General features: G+C 44.6%; 1 protein-coding gene across 8 annotated transcripts in view; it reads left to right on the forward strand.

The window, feature by feature from the left end:
• Window positions 1-24,641, forward strand: part of AIRE (autoimmune regulator) — a 119,273-nt gene that overhangs the window by 20,510 nt on the left and 74,122 nt on the right. For 5 of the 8 annotated variants that reach the window (XM_077291061.1, XM_077291065.1, XM_077291066.1 and 2 more), the window contains exons 2-5: window positions 14,660-14,743; window positions 15,972-16,122; window positions 17,130-17,304; window positions 24,026-24,163. In XM_077291061.1, coding sequence (XP_077147176.1) covers window positions 15,973-16,122; window positions 17,130-17,304; window positions 24,026-24,163 — 463 coding nt within the window. In that variant the 5' untranslated portion in view covers window positions 14,660-14,743; window position 15,972. Of the gene's footprint in view, window positions 1-14,659; window positions 14,744-15,968; window positions 16,123-17,129; window positions 17,305-24,025; window positions 24,164-24,641 lie in introns of all 8 variants that reach the window. The other 3 variants (XM_077291062.1, XM_077291064.1, XM_077291063.1) reach the window with 3 other exon arrangements.

Consider the following 24,641-nt stretch of genomic DNA (forward strand, 5'->3'; position numbering starts at 1 on the left):
TTGGGACACCCACAAGTGCAGAGATACACCACCCCCTTCGTTCTACAATTCGCAAACTGTCTTGTCCGAAATACTCTTCCAGTTGCCGAACTTCTGAACGCATTTGTGACTCTAATGTATTTACAGAAGGAACAGTGTCCACATCTGAAAGTTCCAAGGGACCTGTTCTCAAGCCAAGTACCTGATCTTTTAGGGGGTTCAAAGTGGCTCCGCACCACTAGATTCCTTATTGACCTACCACGTCTGTATGTGACCGAGGGGTATGGGGATACATGCTCGCAGATATCAGGATCCGATCTCAGAATTTGCCAGTACTTCCTAAGGATCTGAGAAATCCGACCAGACTGGTCATCATAAGTCCCAATTAGACGTGTAATTGGTGCCACATCCTCATTCCTTCTCTGTATTAACAGAGAGGTCCGGTTAGTACTATGTGCAGTATGGTAAGCGGAATTAACAATGTCCCTGGGGTAACCTCTATCTTCAAACCGATGTTTAAGGTCCAGGGATTTTGTTTCAAAATCACACATCCTTGAGCAGTTTCTGCGCAATCTGAGAAACTGCCCCTTGGGGATCCCGCTCTTCAGGGCACACGGGTGATGGCTCTCCCACCTTAACAGGCTATTAGTTGCCGTTGGTTTCCTAAATATGGTGGTACTCAGGAGGCCATCACTTTGTCTCGAGATGAGAACATCAAGAAAGGTGATCTTATCAACCCCAATCTCGTATGTAAATACCATACCATCGATATTACTATTGAGGTATTGCATAAATCCTTTAAAGGACTCAGTGTCCCCTTTCCAAAAAACCAAAATATCATCTATGTAACTATCCACCATAGACTACCAAAGGATAATGGGCATAACATACCGCGCAGGCTATGACACTATTACTCATGGAAAAACACAGCTATATCAATCACAGGGCAGAATCCAACCATACAATTATTAATAATGATCACTACATACCCTGCAAAAGCACGACCACCGTATTCTAAATCCATATAGTACAGCGAACAGCACAGCGGGAGCCAACCAATATCCTAACTGTCCATTTGACTAAAAATCAAATATTGCACATTCAAGACGCGAAAATACATGCATAGTCAAAATTAATCACATTATGTCATTAGTCCACAGTAGTAATATTATTATATCACAATCAAAATGTGATTCGACATATATCAAAGGAACAGTCCATAAGCTGTTGTATTTCAATGGAGGTGGAGCTGCAGTCCATAATATCAAGCCTCATATTCTTCCACCAGCCGAGACAGGGTCCACCATCAGAAAGGCAGCTTGTATAGCTATATATAGGAATTTTGACTATGCATGTATTTTCGCGTCTTGAATGTGCAATATTTGATTTTTAGTCAAATGGACAGTTAGGATATTGGTTGGCTCCCGCTGTGCTGTTCGCTGTACTATATGGATTTAGAATACGGTGGTCGTGCTTTTGCAGGGTATGTAGTGATCATTATTAATAATTGTATGGTTGGATTCTGCCCTGTGATTGATATAGCTGTGTTTTTCCATGAGTAATAGTGTCATAGCCCGCGCGGTATGTTATGCCCATTATCCTTTGGTAGTCTATGGTGGATAGTAGGATACTTATGACAACTCTGTGGCAGCCTCTGGTTGTATCAATTGCTATTGCGGCTGTGGATGTCATTCACCAGTTCAGATTGGGTAGCTATGTATCATTATTTTTTAACATTTAATATTGTTTCACTAGTATACTCACTTGTTCCTGTGCGAGCGCTTGCCTGCCACACTGCGCGTGCGCGCATTCTGATCTCGGATGGGTGTTGGTGATCACGTGGGGCCCCCGTGGTCTCCTCCCCTCACCGTGGTATCGGTGCGCGCTACGCGTCGGCTGTTGGCATGGCAGCGCTCTTTCACTTCCGGTGCACACGTACTTGATACTTCCGGGGTCATTCCTTTTTAAGACACGGGTCTGCAGATATTCAGTGCCCCCTGACGAAGGTTGTTTACCGAAACGCGCGTTGGGGCGGAGGCGTGTGCCAGGACAGTCTTCCCTGATTGCGGTGGGTAATCATTTATTACGTGCTCTGTTTATTGTACAATCGGTGTGGTGCTATTTTTCTCTGTAATTGATTATGAGTTGTTATAAGATTGTTTAGGGCTGCAGTACTTAGTATTTTCACAGAGCATGATGTAATATTAGTGTGTGCCCGGCACTGTGCGTGTTTAATATTTAGGGGCACACAGTTTATCTAGCCCATCACCTTATTGATTACTGGACCTCCTGTCACATGCCTCCTGCCATTGCCTTTGCAGCATTGTTTGACTTTTTTCTGTATTTTTGCCTCTTTACACCTGGTGTTATTTTTTAAATAATAAAGTATTTGATGTTTTCTACCATTAGACTCAATATCATCCTTTTTCTTTGATATATCCATGTTATATGATGATATGTCATTATATGGTCCCAGTTTCTGGTACTTACTATTCATCAGGATTTACGCACAATGCAGTTTAATACTGTAAGTAGGTAATTATTTCAACTGTGTCTACAGGAGACCAGTTAGAAAATGATGAACAGGGGTTTTGTGCCAAAAATTGACGAGCATATTAATTAGTTTGGCCCACCATGAGGTTAACAAAATCCTCAGAGAAAAAGACTTTGAAAAAGTCTAGTTCTGTGAGGCCGCTGGTGTCAAACTTGATTCCTGATTCTGCCACAAATTCAGAAATCAGTAGCTCGTAATTTACGGGGGGCGAGGTCAATACGGGGTCCATAATGGGGTGCCCTGGTTGATCTTCTGGAATGGTGGGCGCTGCTTCCTCTTCTGTCCTGGAACGTCTGTGCGGCAGTTCAGCAGGACCTGAGGAGGAAGAAGAGGAAAAGGACGATGGATCTGAGAAATGAGGAAATGTAGGATCCTCTCCCTCGCTATCAGTGTCGGAGGCAAGGAAAGCATGTGCCTCCACCGAATAGCGTTGTTGGGACGAACAGGACGGGCGGGATGACTTTTTTATGAATATGGTAATTGTGTCAGTACTTTATTTTTATCTGTGTGGGGGGGGGGGACAGTGCTTGGTGTAAACTTTTGTCTCAAAAGAAAAAGCTAAAAGAAAAAAAGCACAACTAGGGAGAAAAAAATGTCTGTGAATAGAAAAGTGTAAAACAGCAGACACGAGCTCTGATGAGTGAACTGCGTCACTTATCAAAGTTCGGCGGCTGCTGAATGTGTGCATGTAGGTGGCAGAAAAGAGAAGTGTCTAAAACAGCAGGCACAAGCTCTGATGAGTGAACTGCATCACTAATCAAAGCTCAGCAGCTGCTGGATGAGCGCACGGGGGTGGCGCAAGGGGGGTGAGAAAGAAAAATGGAAAACAGGCACGAGCTCTGAGTGAACTGCGTCGCTAATCAAAGCTCTGCGGCTGCTGGATGTGCGCACGGGGGTGGCACAAGGAGGGTGATAAAGAAAAATGGAAAACAGCAAGCACAAGCTCTGATGAGTGAACTGCGTCACTAATGAAAGCTCGGCGGCTACTGGATGTGCGCACGGAGGTGGCGCAAAGGGGGGTGAAAAAGAAAAGCAAGCACAAGTTTTGATCGGTGAACTGCGTCACCAATCAACGCTCGGCGGCTGCTAAATGTGTGCACGGAGGTGGCACAAAGGGGGGATGGAAGGGGGTAATAAGTGGGAAGGGGGGATTGGGGTGGATGAAGAGAGATTGGGCAGGGATCAGGGATCAAAACACAGTTGTAGTCTCTCTTCTTTCTTCTGTCTTGTCTTCTTTCTTCAGCAGGGATTGTGGTGTCTCAGGCTTCTGGGGCACCACAACGCCCAGCACAGCAGGACATCCTGTAGTGTGGTGACTACACCGCAAGAATCCTCAACTAGTGTGAGGACCTGCAGTGCAGTCACAGACAGGTGACATACAAGTCACAGAGCGGTCATACTGCTGGTGTGCCCTGTCATTGGTGTGATCGATGATGACATCGATCACACCAATCAGAGCCGTCCCTGGTGACTCCGGTGTTGCTCACAGCTCTGATCCTAGGCAGGTCACAGCCCGTTCACACCACTGCTATGCCCTGTGATTGGCGCGATCGATTTAATAGTCGATCGCACCAATCAGCAGCTTCAGGCCATGCCTGGCCTTTGCTAGGCACCGGCCTAGGATCGGTGCTCTTACAACACTCAGGCAATCTGATTGCCTGAAACAATGAGAGAGGCTGCCACTGGCTGTTCAGAATTGAACAGCCAATCACAATGATCGTGAGTGCGGGTGGGCTGCGACAACCCCCAGGATGAGAGGCACCATCTACCCACAGGTAAGATGGCGCCGGAACTTTAATGCGATCAGCGTGACTTCGGTCGCAGTGTCGCATTAAACAAATGAAGTAATATTCCTGTAGACAGTGAGCCCTCTCTCCTTCTGTACTTGTGTGTGGCTTGTATTGCTCATGCTTATTGTGCTTGTCTATATTTGCCCCTTTCACATGTAGAGCACCATGGAATAAATGACGCTATATAAATGTATAATAATAATAATAATAATAATAATATTCCATCCATGGTCAAACAGGCCCAGGTCACATGGACAGCACAAAAAATGTGCTGAAAAACTCGGCTGATACACGAGTTTATACGGTACTTACTGCAAAGTCAAAAGTTTACAAACATTTCATTAGTATTTGTTAACAATGCCCTTAGACTGAGTGACTTGGGTTAAACGTTTGGGATATCCTTCCACAAGCTTCTCACAATAGTTGGTTAGAATTTGGGCCCATTCTTCCTGACAGAACTGGTGTAACTGATCCAGGTTTGAAGGTCGCCTTGCTCGCACCGGCCTTTTCAGCTTTTCTCACAAATTTTCAATAGGATTGAGATCAGGGCTTTGTGATGGCCGCTCCAAAACATTGACTTTGTTATCCTTTTTGGTAGTATGCTTCAGGTCATTGTCCATTTGGAAGTGTAATAATTATAGAGGATAACTCAGGAGACTCTTTGCGTGGAACAAGACAACTACAGGACACAGTTTTATAAGTGGTAAAGTCTATATTGTCACATGGTGATTCAAACAGGTGCAGAGAGAAACTCAAGTCCACAACACTTGGATAAATAATAATAAACGCAGCTTAGCAGTCTATAGGAAACTTCAGAGAAACAAGCAATCAAGCAGAAAGTCTATGAAGCACAGTTATTCTTGAGGATACTTGACACGAATAAATCCTTGACTTAGTCCAGACACAGATAGATATGCTTATAAGACAGTTCAAATCATATCTTAGCTCAACCAGGGAGGCCTGGTTAATAGTCTCAGGTTATTGCTGCAGCAGCAGCAGCTTACATGTCCAGCAAATGCAGATGAAGTAAACACGAGCAGCAGATGAAGGAGGATTACTGGAGACTTGTGTATGCAGCAGGAACTCAGAGCAGAGTAGCAGGATCACCACACAGGTTCACAGGAGCAGGTGTATAGCCAGGGAGTAATCAGAGGTCAGGAGCTGGATGCAAGGCAGAATAATCTAGCACAGACTGAAGGCTGGGGTGGAGTTTTATAGCAGGAAGACAAGTGCACATGAGACCAAAGACGCCATGTTGGAAAAGGGCAGTAATGCACAAAAGGTAAAAAATGTTCAGAGTCCTGACATTACTCCCTCCTTAGAAGTGGCCTCAGGATGATCCTGGACCTGGTTTCTCAGGGAATCTCTGATGAAAACGAGAAATCTTCAGTTGGGCATTGATGTTTTCCACAGGTTCCCAAGAGTCTTCCTCAGGGGGATATCCCTGCCATCTTATCAGATATTGGAGCCGATTCCTGCGAATCCTGGAATCAATAATTTCCTCCACCACAAATTGTTCTTGCCCATCAATCACCACAGGCTGCGGAGGTGGCACAACACGTCCCTGGAAGGTATTAGGAGATACAGGCTTTAGTAAAGATACATGAAAAACTGGGTGTACCTTCATTGTCCTAGGTAGCTTCAGCCGGCAGGCCACAGAGCTCACAATACCGTTGATCTTGAAAGGGCCAATTAATTTCTGTCCAAGTTTTTGTGAAGGAATGGTTAACTTCAGATTCTTAGTTGCTAACCACACGGAATCTCCTACCTTGAACATGGGTGCAGGTTTATGGAATCTATCAGCCGATCTCTTATAACGTTCTTGAGCTGTGGTCAGGGATTCCTTCAGAACCTCCAGATTTTGTCTCATTGCAGTCAGCCTTTCCTCCACTGCAGGAACTGGAGAATTAATTGGAGACCTAGGTAAACTACACGGATGATAACCCAGATTGGCAAAGAAAGGTGTAAATTTAGTGGAGGCACTCTGAGAATTATTGTATGAAAATTCGGCTAACGACAACAACTCCAACCAATCATCCTGGAGATGGCTGACATAGCATCTTAGATATTGTTCCAGCGTCTGGTTGGTACGCTCAGTCTGACCATTTGTCTGGGGATGGTAAGCAGAAGAGAGACAGACATTAATATTGAGTGCAGAGCAAAACCCCTTCCAGAATCTTGAAGTGAACTGTACTCCACGGTCAGAGATGATCTCATCCGGCACCCCATGCAACCGAAAGACATTCTGTATAACCAAGTTCACTGTATCTTTAGCTGAGGGGAGGCCGGTGCACAGAACAAAAAGAGCAGCTTTAGTCAGGCGATCAACTACCATCATGATTGTATTCATGCCCCCCGATGTAGGCAGCTCCACAATAAAGTCCATTGACATAGACCCCCAAGGGCAGGATGGAACAGGTAATGGTTGTAGAAGACCCGTAGGTGCCACATGAGGAGTCTTATAATGGGCACATACCTCGCAAGAGAGAACATAGTCCTTGGTATCCTTCAGGCAAGTTGGCACCAGAAGAATCAGCTCAGGAACTCTTGTGTCTTCTGTACCCCCCTGTGACCAGCCAACTTGGAGTCATGTACCAACTTGAGGATCTGCAGACGGACGACCTCCGGGACGTAGATACGTCGATCTCTGAACCACATGCCACCCTTAAAGACAAGATTAATATCCACAGGTGGGTTGGCCAGAAATACATCACCTTCATAGGCCTCCCTGCACTCCTTCCACAAGTCCTGATCGTGGATAACTCCGATGAAATTGGCATCAGATAGAATGGTTTCGGACGGGGCTCCAGGTACGGAATCCGCAGCATGGATTCGGGATAAAGCATCAGCCTTCCCATTACGAGAACCTGGACGGTACGAGATAACAAAGTTAAATTGTTTTAAAAATAAGTTCCAACGAGCCTGACGAGGAGAAAGACATCTAGCGGATCTAATGAACTCTAGATTGCGATGGTCAGTTAGCACTATGATCTGTTGTGCAGCTCCTTGCAGATGATGCCTCCATTCTTTGAAAGCCGCAATAATAGCCAGCAATTCCTTGTCTACCACGTCGTAATTCTTCTCTGCTGAGGTTAGTCTACGGGAAAAGAAAGCACAAGGATGTAGCAGACCCTTCTCTCCAGTTCTTTGGGAGAGAATAGCCCCCAAAGCATTATCAGAAGCGTCCACCTCCACAATGAAAGGAAGTGTTGGATCTGGGTGTATCAACAGCGGGTGCTGATGTGAAACAGATCTTCAGCCGATCAAAAGCTTCTTGAGCCTGTGATGACCACTTAAAGGGCTTTTCCTTCTTTGTCAAGGAAGTAATGGGACGGACAATATCAGAAAAATTTCGAATGAAGCGTCTGTAGAAATTTGCAAAACCAATAAAACGTTGGACCTCCTTAACGTTCTTGGGTACCGGCCAGTCAAGGATAGCCTGAATCTTACCAGATTCCATGTTCCGCCCCTGGGGAGAGATGATATACCCTAAGAACTGTATCTCAGAATGATTGAACTCGCATTTCTCCGGCTTAATATACAGATGGTTCTCTTTCAGATGTCTTAAAACAGTTTTGACATGTTCTTCAAGTTCCTGTAGAGAGTCAGAAAAGATTAGTATATCTTCCAAATAGATCACTACAAACTGGTCCAACAAATCTCTGAAAATGTCATTAGCAAGGTGTTGAAATGTTGCAGGGGCGTTACAAAGCCCGAAGGGCATCACAAGAGATTCAAAATGTCCATACCGGCATCTGAATGCTGTCTTCCACTCATCCCCTGGACGAATACGCACCAAATTATAAGCCCCACGAAGATCCAGTTTAGAGAACACCTTAGTATGGCGGACTCTTTCCAGTAATTCGGGAATCAGACGCAAAGTAACGTTTCATACGGTTACTTTATTGAGTTCTCGATAGTCAACACAGGGTCTCAGGGTCCTGTCCTTCTTCTTTACAAAAAAGATAGGTGCCCCTGCTGGTGAGGAAGAAGGACGTATGAAGCCTTTGGCCAGATTTTCATCAATATACTCTTTTAAGGCTTGAAGCTCAGGTGCCGCCAAAGGGTATACGTTACCAAAAAGGAATGGCTGCCCCGGGCAGCAGCTCAATGGGACAGTCATAATGCCTGTGTGGAGGAAGCTGATCTGCATTCTTCTTGTCACAGATGTCAGAGAACTCTTTATAAGCTGGAGGTAAAGAAAATACCTGTACATGTGGTTCCATAGCCGTGGACTCAGGGACAGCTTCTGTTAACGCTGAGTTGCTCCTTGTTGGGAAGATAATCTCCTTGGTCTCCCAGTTGATAATTGGGTTTTGAGAACGCAACCAAGGAATGCCTAAAATCACAGGAAAATGAGGAGAAGAAATTAGCAAGAAAGAAAGTTGCTCCTGATGATTAGGCTCCAACAAAATGTCAAGGGGTACGGTCTCCTGATCCACAGGCCCAGAGATTAAAGGTGACCCATCCACTGTTTCCATGGTAATTGGAGAGGCTCTTTGCTGAATTTTAATACCATGTTCCTTGGCAAATGCGATATCCATGAAATTGCCACCTGCGCCAGAGTCAATCATAGCTGAACTGGAAATCCACTGTCCTGAACACAGGATCTTAATAGGGAAAGAACAGTGAGAGTTCTGTTCCTTCAGCTCCTTGGGGGGTGAAGTAATAGAAAGTGAATGGAATACAGCTTTTAAAGGCAGGCTACATTCAGAGATGTCAGATTCATCATCACAGTTGTCATACTCCCCTATTGCTGCTAGCACCTTGTTAGGCCGTCTAGGACACTTAGGACAATTTATCAAGAAGTGGTCAGACTGGCCGCAGTAGAAACAAAGACTTTTACGAAGGCGATGCTCCCGGCGCTCATTGATCTCGCGCCTCTGAGCGGAATCAATTTGCATGGGCACCTCCTCCACCTTCCGAGAGGTTTTACCTGCAGGCTCTTTGGAAGGAAGGGAAAGTTAGAAACACGGTTATATGCAGCAAATTTCTCCTGCCTACGCTCAGTAAGGCAAATGTCTATGCGCACACAATGCTGTATAAATGTCTCTAGCTCTTGTGGTGACTCAGAGCGGGCTAGTTCATCTTTTACAATGCTAAACAGACCCCTTTTAAAAATAGGCAATTGTGCATAACTGTCCCAATTGGTATCTACTGCCAATCTCCTGAATTCAGTGGCATACTCAATAACAGAACGTTTAGCCTGGCGTAAAGACAACAAAGCAGATTCAGCGGTTGCACGGCGATTAGGGTCATCAAACATTAATGCCATAGCGGCCAAGAAATCATCCAAGTCATTTAACCGTGGGTCACGAGACTCAGTCATCGGATTCGCCCAGGCGAGCACTCGTGAGGTCAGTAGCATTATTACACATAATACTTTGGATCTATCAGTAGGAAAACGGTCAGCATGCACATCAAAATAAAGCATACATTGATTCACAAAGCCACGAAATTTGTCGCGATCACCATTAAATCTGAATGGGGGCAACTTAGGTGGGCTAGCTGGTGGCGGTTGCCCAGAGGGTAAAGTCACTTGTGCAGCTATTTGCGTGCTTATGTCCTGAAAAGCCCGTCCATACTGGGACTCTATGCCAGCAAGTTTGTTTTCCTAGGCTGCCATGAGGTTGCTCAAGTCCTGTAAAGTTTGTCCAAACACCTGTTGATTGAGTTCAAAGCTTCCAAACTTCTTTTGCAGACCTTCCACATCTTTCTGCAGTGATCTAATTATGGAAAACACCTGCTCTAATCTGCTTTCTGCAGTCATTGTTCCAGCAGTCTCCTTTTTTTTTTTTAGGCTAGATTATCCTGTAATAATTATAGGGGATAACTCAGGAGACTCTTTGCGTGGAACAAGACAACTACAGGACACAGTTTTATAAGTGGTAAAGTCTATATTGTCACACGGTGATTCAAACAGGTGCAGAGAGAAACTCAAGTCCACAACACTTGGTGCAAATAATAAACGCAGCTTAGCAGTCTATAGGAAACTTCAGAGAAACAAGCAATCAAGCAGAAAGTCTATGAAGCACAGTTATTCTTGAGGATACTTGACACAAATAAATCCTTGACTTAGTCCAGACACAGATAGATATGCTTATAAGACAGTTCAAATCATATCTTAGCTCAACCAGGGAGGCCTGGTTATTAGTCTCAGGTTATTGCAGCAGCAGCAGCAGCTTACATGTCCAGCAAATGCAGATGAAGTAAACACGAGCAGCAGTTGAAGGAGGATTACTAGAGACTTGTGTATGCAGCAGGAACTCAGAGCAGAGTAGCAGGATCACAGGCAGAATAATCTAGCACAGACTGAAGGCTGGGGTGGAGTTTTATAGCAGGAAGACAAGTGCACATGAGACCAAAGACGCCATGTTGGAAAAGGGCAGTAATGCACAAAAGGTAAAAAATGTTCAGAGTCCTAACAGGAAGACCCATTTCCGTCTAGCTTTAACTTCCTGGCTGATGTCTTGAGATGTTGCTTCAATATTGTCACATAATTTTCTTTTCTCATGATGCCATCTATTTTGTGAAGTACACCAGTCCCTCCTGCAGCAAAACAACCCCACAACATGATGATGCCACCCCTATGTTTTACAGTTGGGATGGTGTTCTTAGGCTTCCAAGCTTCTCCCTTTTTCCTCCAAATGTAACCATGATCATTATGCCCAAAAGTTCAATTTTAGTTTCTTAAGACTACAGGACATGTGTCCAAAAATGAAGGTCTTTGTTCCTGATTTGCAAAGATTAATCTGGCCTTTTTATGTTTCTTTTGCAGTAATGGCTTCTTCCTGGCATAGTGGCCTTTCAGCCCATGTTGATACAGTAATCGTTTCACTGTGGATGTTGACACAATCTTACCAGCTTCCACCATCATCTTCACAAGGTCTTTTGCTTTGTCCTTGGGTTGATATGCACATGTCAGACCAAAGCACGTTCATCTCTGGGACACAGAACCCGTCTCTGTCCTGAGTGGTATGATGGCTAGACATTCCCATCTTGTTTGTACCTGCGTATAATTGTTTGTACAGATGAACGAGGCACCTTCAGGTATCTTGAAATTGTACCCAAGGATGAGCCAGACTTGTGCAAATCCACATTTCTCTTCCTGATGTCTTGGCTGATTTCTTTAGACTTTCCCATAATGCTACACAAAGAAGCAGTGTTTTTCAGGTGTGCATTAAAATACATTCACAGGTGTGTCTCTAATTAACTCAGATGTTGCCAAAAAATATGATGTTGCTTCCAAACACATGACATCATGATAAGGGCAGTCCAGAATTATTTAAAGGCATAGTAATCTTAGTGTATGTAAACTTTTTACTTTGTTGTAAGTAATACAAATGCCTCAAAACATTCTCTCTCTCATTTTTCTGGCATTTGGCAAATATTAATAATTATGGTAATCCTAATTGACCTAAAATGGTAAAGGTTTATTCTGATTTCATGTCAGATATTGAGAAAAACATGATATGTGACTTTTTATAGAGTGGATGTAAACTTCTGGTTTCAATGTTCAACAGAGAAATCGAGAATACCAGTTTCAGGTGTTCTTGTTAACTTTGTTCTGAAATGGCTTGTCTCCTGATTACTCCATCTGGTTGCTGCCTGGCCTGACCCATTCGGGGTTACCCATATTGCTTTACCCATATAGCCTCCAAGCGACCTCACATCTGTACATTGTCTTGGTAATGCAACACAATGAAATCTGTTGTCTGCTCAGTGGGTCCTCTCTCTGTGTAATTCTGTGCATACATTTGGCAGTGCGCTATAGACATTATATTTACCACATTCTTTAGTCATTAGGCAAGTGGTGTAGACAGCGGCTTCTGGAAAGTCCATGGTTTTACACAGGGAGGTGAAGGACAGATAACAGATATCTGGTTACATCGGGTGGAGACGGTTGAGAAAAAGAGTTCATGTGTAAAATATTCCAGTCACTGAGTACAATGATAACCAAACCTTAGTATGGACTATATGTATCTCATCAACACTGCCATCATTAAAAGACCGGTCATACCAGCAACCCTGCCCACACACACTTACGTATATCCTACACACTTGGCAGAGTCCAAAGCCTTTACTGAAACGCCTCTGGCAGAGAATACCTCCATAACAATGTAGGTATTCACAGCATGTTAGTATATACACCATGCTGAGATTTTTGTTTTTCCTGATGCCTGGTTTTGTGAAAAAATGTTATATATAAATGTTGCATTTGACTCCGAACAATATTGGTAGCATACAGATTAATCCCACTTTTTACTACTGCTCAGTACAGTGCATTAATGTGCACTAATGTGAGAAGAGCGACGTTGCTGTGACAATTAGGGACTTCTGGTTGTACAAATCTTGTAACTACTAAATCATGCTTTAAGGTAGAGAAGACATATGGTCAGTAGTGCCTCAAATTGCACATAAAAATGCATTAAAGAGGACCTGACACTTGCAAAGAATATATTGTGTTTCCACTTATTGTAAATGCTGATGGCTTTTTTAGTTGTTTCCTGCACCTCTCCGTTCCTGATGTATGGCCCCATCCTCTTTGCATATAAATATAGTATTTTTTTAAGCTCTTCACGACATGCGCCATACTAGTACTGCGCATGTCGTGTCTTCCCCTGTGATGCGGGCTCCGGCACTGAGCCCATATCTTTTTCTGGCACATGTCAGCTGTTTTGAACAGCTGACATGTGCCTGGAACTGCCATGGGTGGAATCACGATCCACCCGCAGCTATTAACTCGTTAAATGCTGCTGTCAAACGCTGACAGCAGCATTAAACATGCTCTTCCGGCAATCGCGCCAGAAATCCACCCCTCAGTGACCCCATCACGTGATCGCAAGTCACCGATGGGTTGGCATGACAACCAGAGGTCTCCTGTGGATCTCTATGGTTGTCAATGCATTATTGCTATTGGTGCCACCCGGTGGTTGGCGCTCATAGCAAGTGAGGTATTCTGCTACATACAGGCGATCTGATCACCATTTGTATGTAGCAGCGCCAATCAGGCTATGCCAGCTTCTAGTCTCCCAGACTATTGAACCATGCCAAATGTAAAAAAAAAAGGTTTTTTAATTTTTTTTTAAAAATATAAAAGTTCAAAGCACCCCCCTTTCGCACCAAAAAAATAAAACAATATAAAAAAAAAAAAATCAAACATACACATATTTGGTATTGCTGCATCCAGAATCGCCAGATCGATTAACCCAATCGCTAAACGGCGTAGCAAGAAAAAAATGAAAAACACCAGAATCACTTTTTTTTTGGTCGCCACTACATTGCATTAAAATGCAATAACGGGCGATCAAAAGAACGTATCTGCACCAAAATGGTATCAATAGAAACGTCAGCTCGGCACGCAAAAAAGTAGGCCCTCACCCAACCCGAGGTCAAGAAATATGAAGACGCTACGGGTATCGGAAAATGGCGCAGTGTTTTTTAACAAACTTTGGAATTTTTTTTCACCACTTAAATAAAAAAGAACCTACATGTTTCATGTCTAAGAACTTGTAATGACCTGGAGAATCATAATGGCAAGTTAGTTTTAGCATTTAATTAACATAATAGTAAAAAAAAAAGTTGTGGAATTGCACTTGGAATTTTTTTCCCATTTTTGAGGACATGATATGGTAAAACCAATGGTGTTGTTCAAAATTGCAACTTATCCCGCAAAAAACAAGCCCTCACATGGCCATATTGACTGAAAAATAAAAAAGTTATGGCTCTTCGAAGAAGGGGAGCAAAAAACAGAAACGCAAAAACGAAAAAGGTCTTGGGTGTGGTCCTCAAGAAGACTCCGGTAGAGAAGAGTTGAGGACCATGCACATTTGGCTGAAAAGACTGAATGGATACATGGAAGAGGGGGGCCATTGTTATGTGCACACTGCTAGGTTCCAATAGGGACAGGACAGGTCTCATGAATTCTGTGGATCTCTGGGGGAACCGTTATTCAGGGCGACCATGCACTGCAGCTTCCTCAGGCACAAGATGGTTCCACTTGCTCACACAGACACAATTGATAGAGTCCTCATGAACAGATGATTTTTTGCCTAATGCCAAAAAACTGATGTGTAAAAGTAGCCTTAGTTAGCTTCCCATTGTAAAATCAAAGCCTTGTGTTATGTGACCCATATTACACCTTCTGATACGGCCAAAATGTGTCTAAGACAAGACATTCCCAGTAGTGACTAAAGTCACATTACTCAATTAGCCATAATGCCCGTGGTTGATATACTGTTCACAGCTTCAGCGTCTTGGTAATGAACCATATCATGCCAGACAACTCTCAGTAGGATAGGAGGAGACCTGTGATTTTCTGTGTGTTATTGGTTAGGTAATTACCTTCAACGTACTTTAAAGGAAGAATATAGGAAGCTACTGACCACAGATGAGAAGAACACTGGAAATCAGAAGTCAGGTAAGAACAAGTCTTACCTCTGTATCTTACTAATACTGCCGCTGGAACAGACGTATTAGAACAGTGGTTTCCACACTTCAGACTGGTTGTCTAGCTGTTGCATATCCACAACTCCCATCATGGCATGACAACCACTATATGTCAGGGAGTAGTAGTTTTGCAACAAGTGAAGAGCCACAGGTTGGGAACACTGTACTAGAGGCAGTGATAACATTCAAGTATTTAAAGACCTGTTCTCAACGTTCTACTATTCGAAGGATTGCTGATAACTTTCCTACCGGTGGTGGACCAACCACCATGGCTCATACCGGTTAGGAGAACCAGGGCTCTGAACAGCCCCAGCTGAATGGAGCAGAGGTCATTCAGGTACACTGCCTCATTCATTCTAATAGGAGTGCCGAAGATCGTCCAAGTGCTGTGCTCGGCAATCTCCGGTGCTCCTATTCAGAATTAATAGAGCGGGAGTGCACATGATTCCACCTCCACTATATTCAGCTGGAACTGTTCTGAACCCTGGTTCTCTGGATTGGTGGAGGCCACAGTGGTTGATCCGCGCGGTGGCGCAGTGGATAGCACTGCAGCCTTGCAGCGCTGGAGTCCTGGGTTCAAGCCCCACCAAAGGACAACATCTGCAAAGAGTTTGTATGTTCTCTCCGTGTTTGCGTGGGTTTCCTCCGGGCACTCCGGTTTCCTCCCACATTCCAAAGACATACTGATAGGGAATTTAGATTGTGAGCCCTATTGGGGACAGTGATGACAATGTGTGCAAAATGTAAAGCGCTGCGGAATATGTTAGCGCTATATAAAAATAAAGATTATTATTATTATCCCCCAACGATTGGAAAGTAATGCCTTAGCCAGGGGTGGGGAATCTTTTTTCTGCCAAGGGCCATTTGGATATTTATACCATCCTTTGGGGGGCCGTACAAACCCGCCCACAAAGTGCATCCTGACTCTGGCACTGGTTTCAGGACATAATCTTTGATTGCATGTCCTTCAATGTTCAGTAGTGAACACTGCATGTGTGTGCTAACAGAGCAGGAAGAAATTAATGAGCTGGTTGTAATTAAAATCTGCTCGGGGGCCTGATAAAAGGTCATCGAGTGCCGTAAATGGCCCTGGGGACTGAGGTTCCCCACCCCTGCCCTAGCCCATAGTTAGGTGATAACTTTTAATCCTGAGAACTCTCCTTTAGGGAGAATTTACTAAACATATCTGTTTTTAGCAGCATGTCTCAGCATGAATCCCTTCCTAGTGGTACTGATTTACGAGCGCTCCTCAAATGGCATCGCACAGAAATTGCCGTGGCAATTACTGACCTTTTTCCTCTGCTACATGGTATGATGGACCGAGACCTTGTATCTGAAGACAGATTTCAGGTGAGTCTTCAAAAACACAAGTTATTGCTGATTTAAACTGCTTGTTTAGGTTAGGGTCCCACGGTGTGGCTGATGTGTTACCTGCAATCCCAAGTGCTCATTCACCTTTGTTTATGAGCTTGGTCTTCAACTGCACTCAACAGTAGGATGCCATAGTGCAGCTGCTTACAGTATGGATGTGATTGGTGACATGTATAACATGCCTGCCAGCTTGCTCTTTTGTACATCTTTTACTCATTTAAAGAAGCACTCGTCCTCCCAACAAAGTTTTTATCCTCTTAATATATTGCAGTCATCATATTATACTGCGCTGTGTACTTACAATTGCTATTTTTGCCTTTTCACCCACTAAATTCTTCTCTTTACTCTGCTCTATGTAGAAACAGCAAGAATCTTGTCCCTATATTTATTATTTTCCTCTTCGACTAATGACTCATGCAGGGAAAATCGACCTCCTGTTTCTACATAGAGCTTGCAAAGATTCAGCTACTCAATTTTTAATTACGTGATGTCATAGAACTAATGGAAAACAGAAGAACTGCTTAGAAAGGCAAAATGAGCAATTGTACAGTAAGTACATAGTGTTTTATAATATGTTGATTTCAATTTACTAGAGGATATAAAACTTTGATGGGAATGCTTCTTTAATCAAGTGTTGGAAAAATGTTGAAAGTATGCACGAAAGTTGTAATCATGGTCTAACTGTTCCATTAAGGAATCAGAATATCCATCATTGGGTACAGGCAGGTAAAGGGCCCTAGTGCAAAAAACAAACCCATTTGGAGATGACTTTGGACCCTATCACTTGTCCCTACGTTCTATTATATTTGGATTGATTCACAAATACCCTAGTGATGATATGTCCTGGGTGTAGTGATACTAACAACATGTTCCTCATAGATAGGGGTGACCCTTCTAGGGTTCCCAAGGGCCCGCAGGCAAATAGCTTCTTAATATGTTGTATAAAAAAAATGTGACCTGTAAACGTGTTCCTCATTTACCCCCAGGAGACTCAGCGGGCTGGTGAAGGAATAGGAGCTCAGAAAGCTTCTCATGCTCTTCTCACTTGGCTTCTCACACGTGATATGCAGTATGTCCGTGGCTTTTGGTCTCTCCTGTCCACAGAGTATATTTTAAAGAGCTACCCTCACTTATCTGGAATTTACAAATCTCTTCAGACGGGTAAATATGCGACACTGACAATTTTATATAAAACAAATTATTACCTATTTCCATCTTTATTGGTCTTCCTTTCTGTTTAGAATGGAAACTTTTTATTTTTACCTTCTTTTTAAAATATATTTTAAGATTCCATTGTGATGTTGAAAAGATCTGTTATTTTCTTTTTATGGTAATCAAAACATTGATAATGGTTAATGGAAACTGTACTATTGGACAATCCACTTCTAAAATGTATTTTATTTAGCTTGTCTTGGACCATTTCACAATAGTCTCTCTGATCTAGCTTGATACGTTATGTGGAGACACAGCATTGTATCTTAATTAACCAGACGTCTATTTTTAGCAAACCAAGAAGAATAAATTGTTATCTGTATGTTGGCTTTTGAATTTAAGCATTTTTTTCCGGTTGGTCAAGAAAACAGACTCATTGTGTAACCCAGTAGTTTGTTAATTTTTAAAACAAAGGAGAAAATCTATGCAAATAGATTACATAATCAAACAAGGAGACTTGGTTGTCACCCTTCTTCCCCTTTTCTGTGATGCTGGACTGAAGGACACTTGTTAAATATAAAAATAGGTTACATGCCTCTGGACAGAGACACCGAGAGAGAAATCTAAACATCCAGGGGATCCTACAGGCCAGCTGTCAATTCTTCATGGCCCCATCACGATGGACATGGATCTATCATTCTACAGAAAACAACCTAGGGGTTTTCGGCCCAGTTGGAAGAATACAGATCTGCTCCATTGACCATCGCTGAACCATAGATACGTTTGGAGAAAGACAGAATTGGGACCCGACGGTCGCCTGGCTCCATGAAGATGTTCATTGAAGCCAGGTTGTGACCCTCGGGTCAACTGGCCTTGTACCTGAATGGACTGTCATCTTCCTATGCTTGTCGTTACCTCACCTCTGGGTGCGTGCCACAGCTGGGGTAGTCGGCCCTGGGAGCTCTGAAGCAACAGCTGCCATTATCCTGACAAGTCAGCGGAAGGGTGAGATTCTGTAATGTGCACCATCTTGGGATATTTTGCTGGGACGTTTCTACATGTTATCTGCCTCTTTTTGTGGTTCAATAAAGCATTGCCACACTGTTGTACTCTCACCCTGTGTTGTGTTGTCTGAGTAGCGTTATGCCCAGTTAAAGGGAGAGCGGGCGTTCGGTGAAACGATCCCTGGTCCTTGCGGTTCTGGCTAGTGGAACGGGGCCCCGCCGACTCCCCGTGTCTCCACACGTTGATTGTTTTTTTTTTGCCAAATCAGGTGTGGTATGGCGACTGGTCATGTGATTAATGGGTGGTATGTATCTTCCGACAAGCCTACAACCTGCAATAACCACTGATCGACCAAACCGCTGCACAACCAGCTCTACCCTCGCCTACTGTATCCTCACCCATCCCTTGGAGATTGTGAGCCCTCGCAGGCAGGGTCCTCTCTCCTCCTGTACCAGTTGTGACCTGTATTGTTTAAGATTATTGTACTTGTTTGTATTATGTATACCCCTCCTCACATGTAAAGCGCCATGGAATAAATGGCGCTATAATAATAAATAATAATAATAGAGGTGGGTGGCCCTGTGATGGAAGCCTGGGCATGTTTTGCTCAGCAGATCTACTGCTGAGGGATTTGTTTTACATTGGGAAGGCTTTCAGGTGACTTGGAGAGATGGGTGGGTCCAGTCACCTACATATCTACCCAAAGGGGTGTCTGAACACCTAAGAAGGTTGCGTGTTTAAAGACCTGCAGTGATGTCATGATCACCTGACTATGTGATATATGCAATGTGATAGGTACCTGGGTTTGGTTACAATTATGTAATGGAGGTGTGTTTGGCACATGTGAGTGAGTGTTTGGGAGTCTGCCAGTGTGGACAGACTTCCATGTGTCCAGGCTGGACATTACAGAGTGGTCTGTGGCTTGAGAGTGAGAAGCCTTTCTGTGTCCATGGCTTCAGATAGAGCATGAGTGCTGGACATTGCACAACCTGTGTACCCACAGGCCTGAAAGAGCAGAGCTCTGCTATGGACATTGATACTGTGTCGGCCTGATGTAAAGACTGTTTACATTTTTGTTGCTGACTTGATGGTTTATGAAGCAAATAAACCCACATGGACGTTGAAGAGAATATGCCTCCTGTTTCCTCCTACGCACCTGAGTGAGTACAATCCTTACAATAGGTGCTAGACTGCAGGCAACGGTCCAAGAAGCACATGTTGCAGTGCTGGCTGGTCTGAGCCAGAGGAGTGGATGGTCTGACAACCGTGAGTGATACTGACCGGGGTCAGTGAGAGACTGTGTTTTTTTCTATAAAGCTGAAGGTGTTACAGAATTTATTTGTTTTTCTTCAAGTCAACTTGCTGTGGCTCGGCAGGGCCACTAAGACTGAAGGCGGCTGGCAGTAACTCGGCGGGGTTGTGAAGGTGGTCAACATCCTCAACGTAGAGTCATCTAGAGGTCCGCAAAGCTGTCTGGAGGTTTGCAGAGCAGTTGCAGCAAGAGGTTCTACAGCAGCAGGAGCTGCAGTAGCAACCTCAGGAGCTTCGCTGTGAGGAACTGTTGGGCCAGAGAGTGCTGTGGGGTAGTCCACGGGGTGTACCCCAGAGTGGGGTGGTGTCCCTAAAGGGGTCGAGTCCCAAAATGGATTGGTGACCCAAATAATTATGGTTGGCCAAAAAGTGGCCGAACATCCCGAAAAAGGGGCGGCATCCCAAAAGCGGGTATTTGCCCAGAAGGGGGCGGAGTCCCTAAAGGGGGTGGTGGCTCTAAAGGAGAAAATGGGCCACAAGGGGCCGGTGACCCAAAAGGGGGTGGTGGCACAAAAAGGGTGGAGTCCAAAAAGGGGATAGTGGCCCAAAAAGGGGCAGAGCTTTCAGAAGGGGTAGCACCGGTTACCTCAGTGGACATGTCTGGGGAACAGTGGTGTTTGTGTTTTACTTACTCGGAGTGCGGCATAGACTTCCCGTATGGCAACAGGCAGCAGGTGTGTACCGTGATGTTACATCGGGATGGAGTCTCTGGACTGCTGGACTCAAACAGTCAGGTGACTGTGACGGGAACTCTTCTCGTTCTCTGTCTGACTGAGAAAAAGGTCAAGGTTCACTGAATCCGTGGGGTCACTGTGGACTATACTGTGGACAGAGTGATGATTAATATGTCTAAAAGTGTCGAGTGCCAAGTTGGCGGTATAAGACCGAACTTATTGTACCCCTTTGAGAGGGGCCTGTATTTTGTGGTCTTTGAAGATCTAGGGGAAGTTGATGAAGTGTGGGGTTGCTCAGAGGAGAGACAGAACTGTCGTATGGAAGCCCCACTACAGCAGCAGGTTGTGGGGATTCTTGTTAATGGGATGTATAAGGAAGAGGAGGTAGCACCACCTAAAAACAATAGTCCAGAGTTCCGGGTGACCGGAATAAAGTGTGGGTCTGACACCTGTTTAAGTGGGGACTTGCTGTTCCAGGGTGAGAGGGGGTGTCTCCTATTCAGGCTGTGACTTGAACGCAAGGGAAAAAGAGTACAGTAAGGGGAAGCCGAGTAAAAATGACAGATCTTCGTCTCGTATCAGGGGCCGCGGAAAGGCGGGACAGGCTACACCCTCTGTGAAGAGAGATGATGAGGAAGAGTCAGGGTCAGGTACAGATCAGGTTACTGTCCTTGATAAGGAGGTCACTTTGTCTCTGACAAATCCCAGCACAGAGGTAGGGCTGGAATTGAAACAGACCTGTAGTAGACCCACATCTGCAATGCCCGGAAAGGGTGAAGTGGCTCAGTATGATGAAGGCCCCAGAGTACCTGATGCTGAAGAGATGGAGATCTCTGAAGTTACCAAGAGTCGAGAGGTACCTAAGAGTGAACAGACAGAGCCCCGCAGAGACCATAGAGGCGGATGCAGGAACAGGTGGACCTCTGAAGAAGCAGAGTATGGGTGGACAAGAGAGCCCATTTGAAAATCTAATTAAAGAACTGATGGTGCAACATGTGCTGGCCAAAAGAGAGCAGGACCATGACATAGAGCTGCTTAAAGAGACAGTTGAACGAGAAAGGGTCCTGAGACAGGCGATTGAGCACAGAGTGGATGAGCTGGAGAAGGAAGTCTCTAAGCTCAGAGGTCACCTATCAGGGTGTCAAACCACAACAAGGCCATATTGAAAGATATGGAAGTGCTCAGAGAGGCCCAAGAGAAGCATCAGCAGGAGCTTCTCCGGAGAGAGGATGAGCATCGCTGCCCGGTAGAGGAGCAAGATAAAGTTCTCCGAGAGCTCAAGATAAAGGAGACTAATCCCCAGCTTCAGAAATTCACGTATGACCGGGAAATCGAACTGTTGCACTATCCCAATCAGATCGCAATGAAGGAGAGTGAGCTGGAGAGGCTGACCAAACAAGGGGCCTCCACGGAGGAAGAAATCCAGCAGGGGAAGTGCCACCCAGATAGCCATACAAGGGACGTCGAGGTTTTGGGAAACTGTGCTGATACTAAGGATGAGGAGGTCCAACAGTATGTTCAAGAAGGTGAGACTTCCGGTCTCAAGTGCATACTAGAGGTACCCGAAGACATGCGAGAAGCGTGTGCCAGTGAGGAGGTGCATGAGGCCTTTAAAAAGGCGGTCGAAGCGTGTAGGGTGCACTGGGCGCCTGAGATTCATCAACTGGTTTTACTGTCAACTAGGGAAGTCACAGTGAAGCGGGTGGCTGTCCTGAGGGATATGCATCTACAATGCCTCCGCACAAAACAGATGATCATGCTGAAGAATGAGGAATCCGCTTGACGTCTGGAGCTAGCGAGAGAAGCTCAAAATCTGCTCAGCTTGGTGGAAGATATCATTCTGGTACCCAGAAATTTGGTGGGGAAAGTCATCGGAAGGCTTGGGAGAGTGATACAGGAGATTGCAAATAGATCCGGTGTGAAGAGACTGAGGATTCCGGCTGATGACAAGGCCCAGGTCGTGGGTCAAGAGGGGACGGTTCCATTCCTTGTTGTCCGATCTATGGAGAGTCTTGAGAATATCTGGATGCTCCTGGGGTATCGCGTGGCATACCTAAAAGAAGTCGAGCAGCTAAGACGTGAGAGGGAGCAGATCAATATAGAATTGCAGGAAATGGCAAACAGATTGCCGCCAACCTCATCTCGCGGGATAGAGAGGCAAAGAGGTTCGCTTAAGATTGGAAAACCTCAAGCTGGAGCTAATAGAGGACATAGGGACAGATGGAAGGACTGCTCTCCGGACAAAAAAAAACATGGGAGAAATGGCCAGCAGAAAGATAACAGAAGGTGGCCTGATGGAAGAGGTAGAAGCAGGGATACCTCAGTTAGCTCAGGGCTGAGTGACCTAGGCCGGAGACCCTGTAGCGGACGTGATGACAAAGAGTCAGGCCAGACAGGAGGTATGGGTACAAGGGAATCGCGACACCGTACTGACCGCTGGGGTGGTCTGACAAGGGGTCATCTTTATCCAAGGACGTGATGGAGATGGATGACGAATGCCTACGAAAGGGTTCAGTAGCAGGGCCTGACTTAGAGAGACGGTTTGACTGTCATGGACGACCGAGAAGGGTCTCTGGCCGGGTAATAGAAAGTACTAAGCCCCACGGCTTTAGGCAGGGGGGGGGGGAATATGTGGTATGGGGACTAATCATGTGATTAATGGGCGGTATGTATCGCAGAGGTGGGTGGCCCTGTGATGGGAGCCTGGGCGTGTTTTGCTCAGCAGATCTACTGCTGAGGGATTTGTTTTACATTGGGAAGGTTTCCAGGTGGCTTGGAGAGATGGGTGGGTCCAGTCAGCTACATATCCACCCAAAGGGGTGTGTCTGATCACCTAAGAAGGTTGTGTGTTTAAGGACCTGCTGTCATGTCACGATCACCTGACTAGCAATGTGATAGGTACCTGGGTGTGGTTACAATTATGTAATGGAGGTGTATTTGGCAAATGTGAGTGAGTGTTTGGGAGTGTGCCAGTGTGGACAGACTTCCATGTGTCCAGGCTGGACATTACAAAGTGGTCTGTGTCTTGAGAGTGAGAAGCCTTTCTGTGTCCATGGCTTCAGATAGAGCATGAGTGCTGGACATTGCACAGCTTATGTACCCACAAGCCTGAGAGAGCAGACCTCTGCTATGGACATTGATACTGTGTCGGCCTGATGTAAAGACTGTTTACATTTTTGTTGCTGACTTGATAGTTTATGAAGCAAATAAACCCACATGGACGTTGAAGAGAATGTACCTCCTGTTTCCTCCTACGTACCTGAGCGAGTACAATCCTTACACAGGTTTAGCTAAAAACCTGTACTTAACTAAATGAAATATCTAAAATATTCAGTCCACAAATACAGCTGTGTACAATAGTCATATGCGTTCCTACCCCTTTTACATTGGCTGAAAGTGATGTGCCACCCTTCGATATAGACAAGAGGTGTGTTTTACATTTACATTTTACATTATGTCAGGTTGACCACCTCTGGTGTGAGCAATATACAAAAGATGTTCTATGGGAAAATGATTTGTCTTTAATATATTAAGGCTTTCCCAACAAGCTCCTTGCTAAAACAAAAAAAAAAAACAAAAAAAAAAAACGCAAACTGTTTAAATCTGGAGAAAAATATTTACTATTATTATTATTATTTTTTTTTTATACACTATTATTATGAATGAATTGCCAGTGAAGCAGAGAGGTTCATGATCGAGTCTTAAAATATCTCAGCCATGGTGTCTTACTTCTTCTTCAGCATCAGAAAGGTTGTCCCGGCACAAAGCTCGACGCTCTACTTCTGCCACCAAGCACTCGGACCAACGGAAGCTGCAAACGAAACGAAAAGCTGGCAGAGAAAAGGACTCTGCAGGAGCAGTACCATATTTTGGCACTGGTAACGTGAAATAAATATTACACAAATTTGGGTTAATGTGATATAAATCAGAGTTGCACAACCTTAGGCCCAGGAGCCACAAGTGGCCAGTGATACCCACCTACCTGTGCAGCCTTCAAACATCTGCATAGTGATTGGTCACAAGTATTTTACATGTAATAGAGAAGACCTGTAGTGTTTACCACCATAGCCCATAGGGATGGGTAACTAAAGCGCTTGGCCAAGACTTTTTTTTAATTGAAGGCCCTTCCTTAAGATAAGCCATTAATCTTAAGAGTGGGAGTGCGACACCCAGCACCCTCGCTAATTAGCTAATACGAGCTAATAAAAGATCTTGGATGTTGCCAGAACACAGCACCTCTGTCATTTCTATAGTGACCATGGCCAGGTACTTCAGATCCACCCCTTTTTCCTATCCTTAGTATATGCCATCAATAAAAAAGTGCTGGCCAACCTCTTTTAAAAGGAATCTGTCAGA

The sequence above is a fragment of the Ranitomeya variabilis genome, chromosome 2 (assembly GCF_051348905.1).
Source record: "Ranitomeya variabilis isolate aRanVar5 chromosome 2, aRanVar5.hap1, whole genome shotgun sequence".
Lineage (NCBI taxonomy): Eukaryota > Metazoa > Chordata > Amphibia > Anura > Dendrobatidae > Ranitomeya > Ranitomeya variabilis.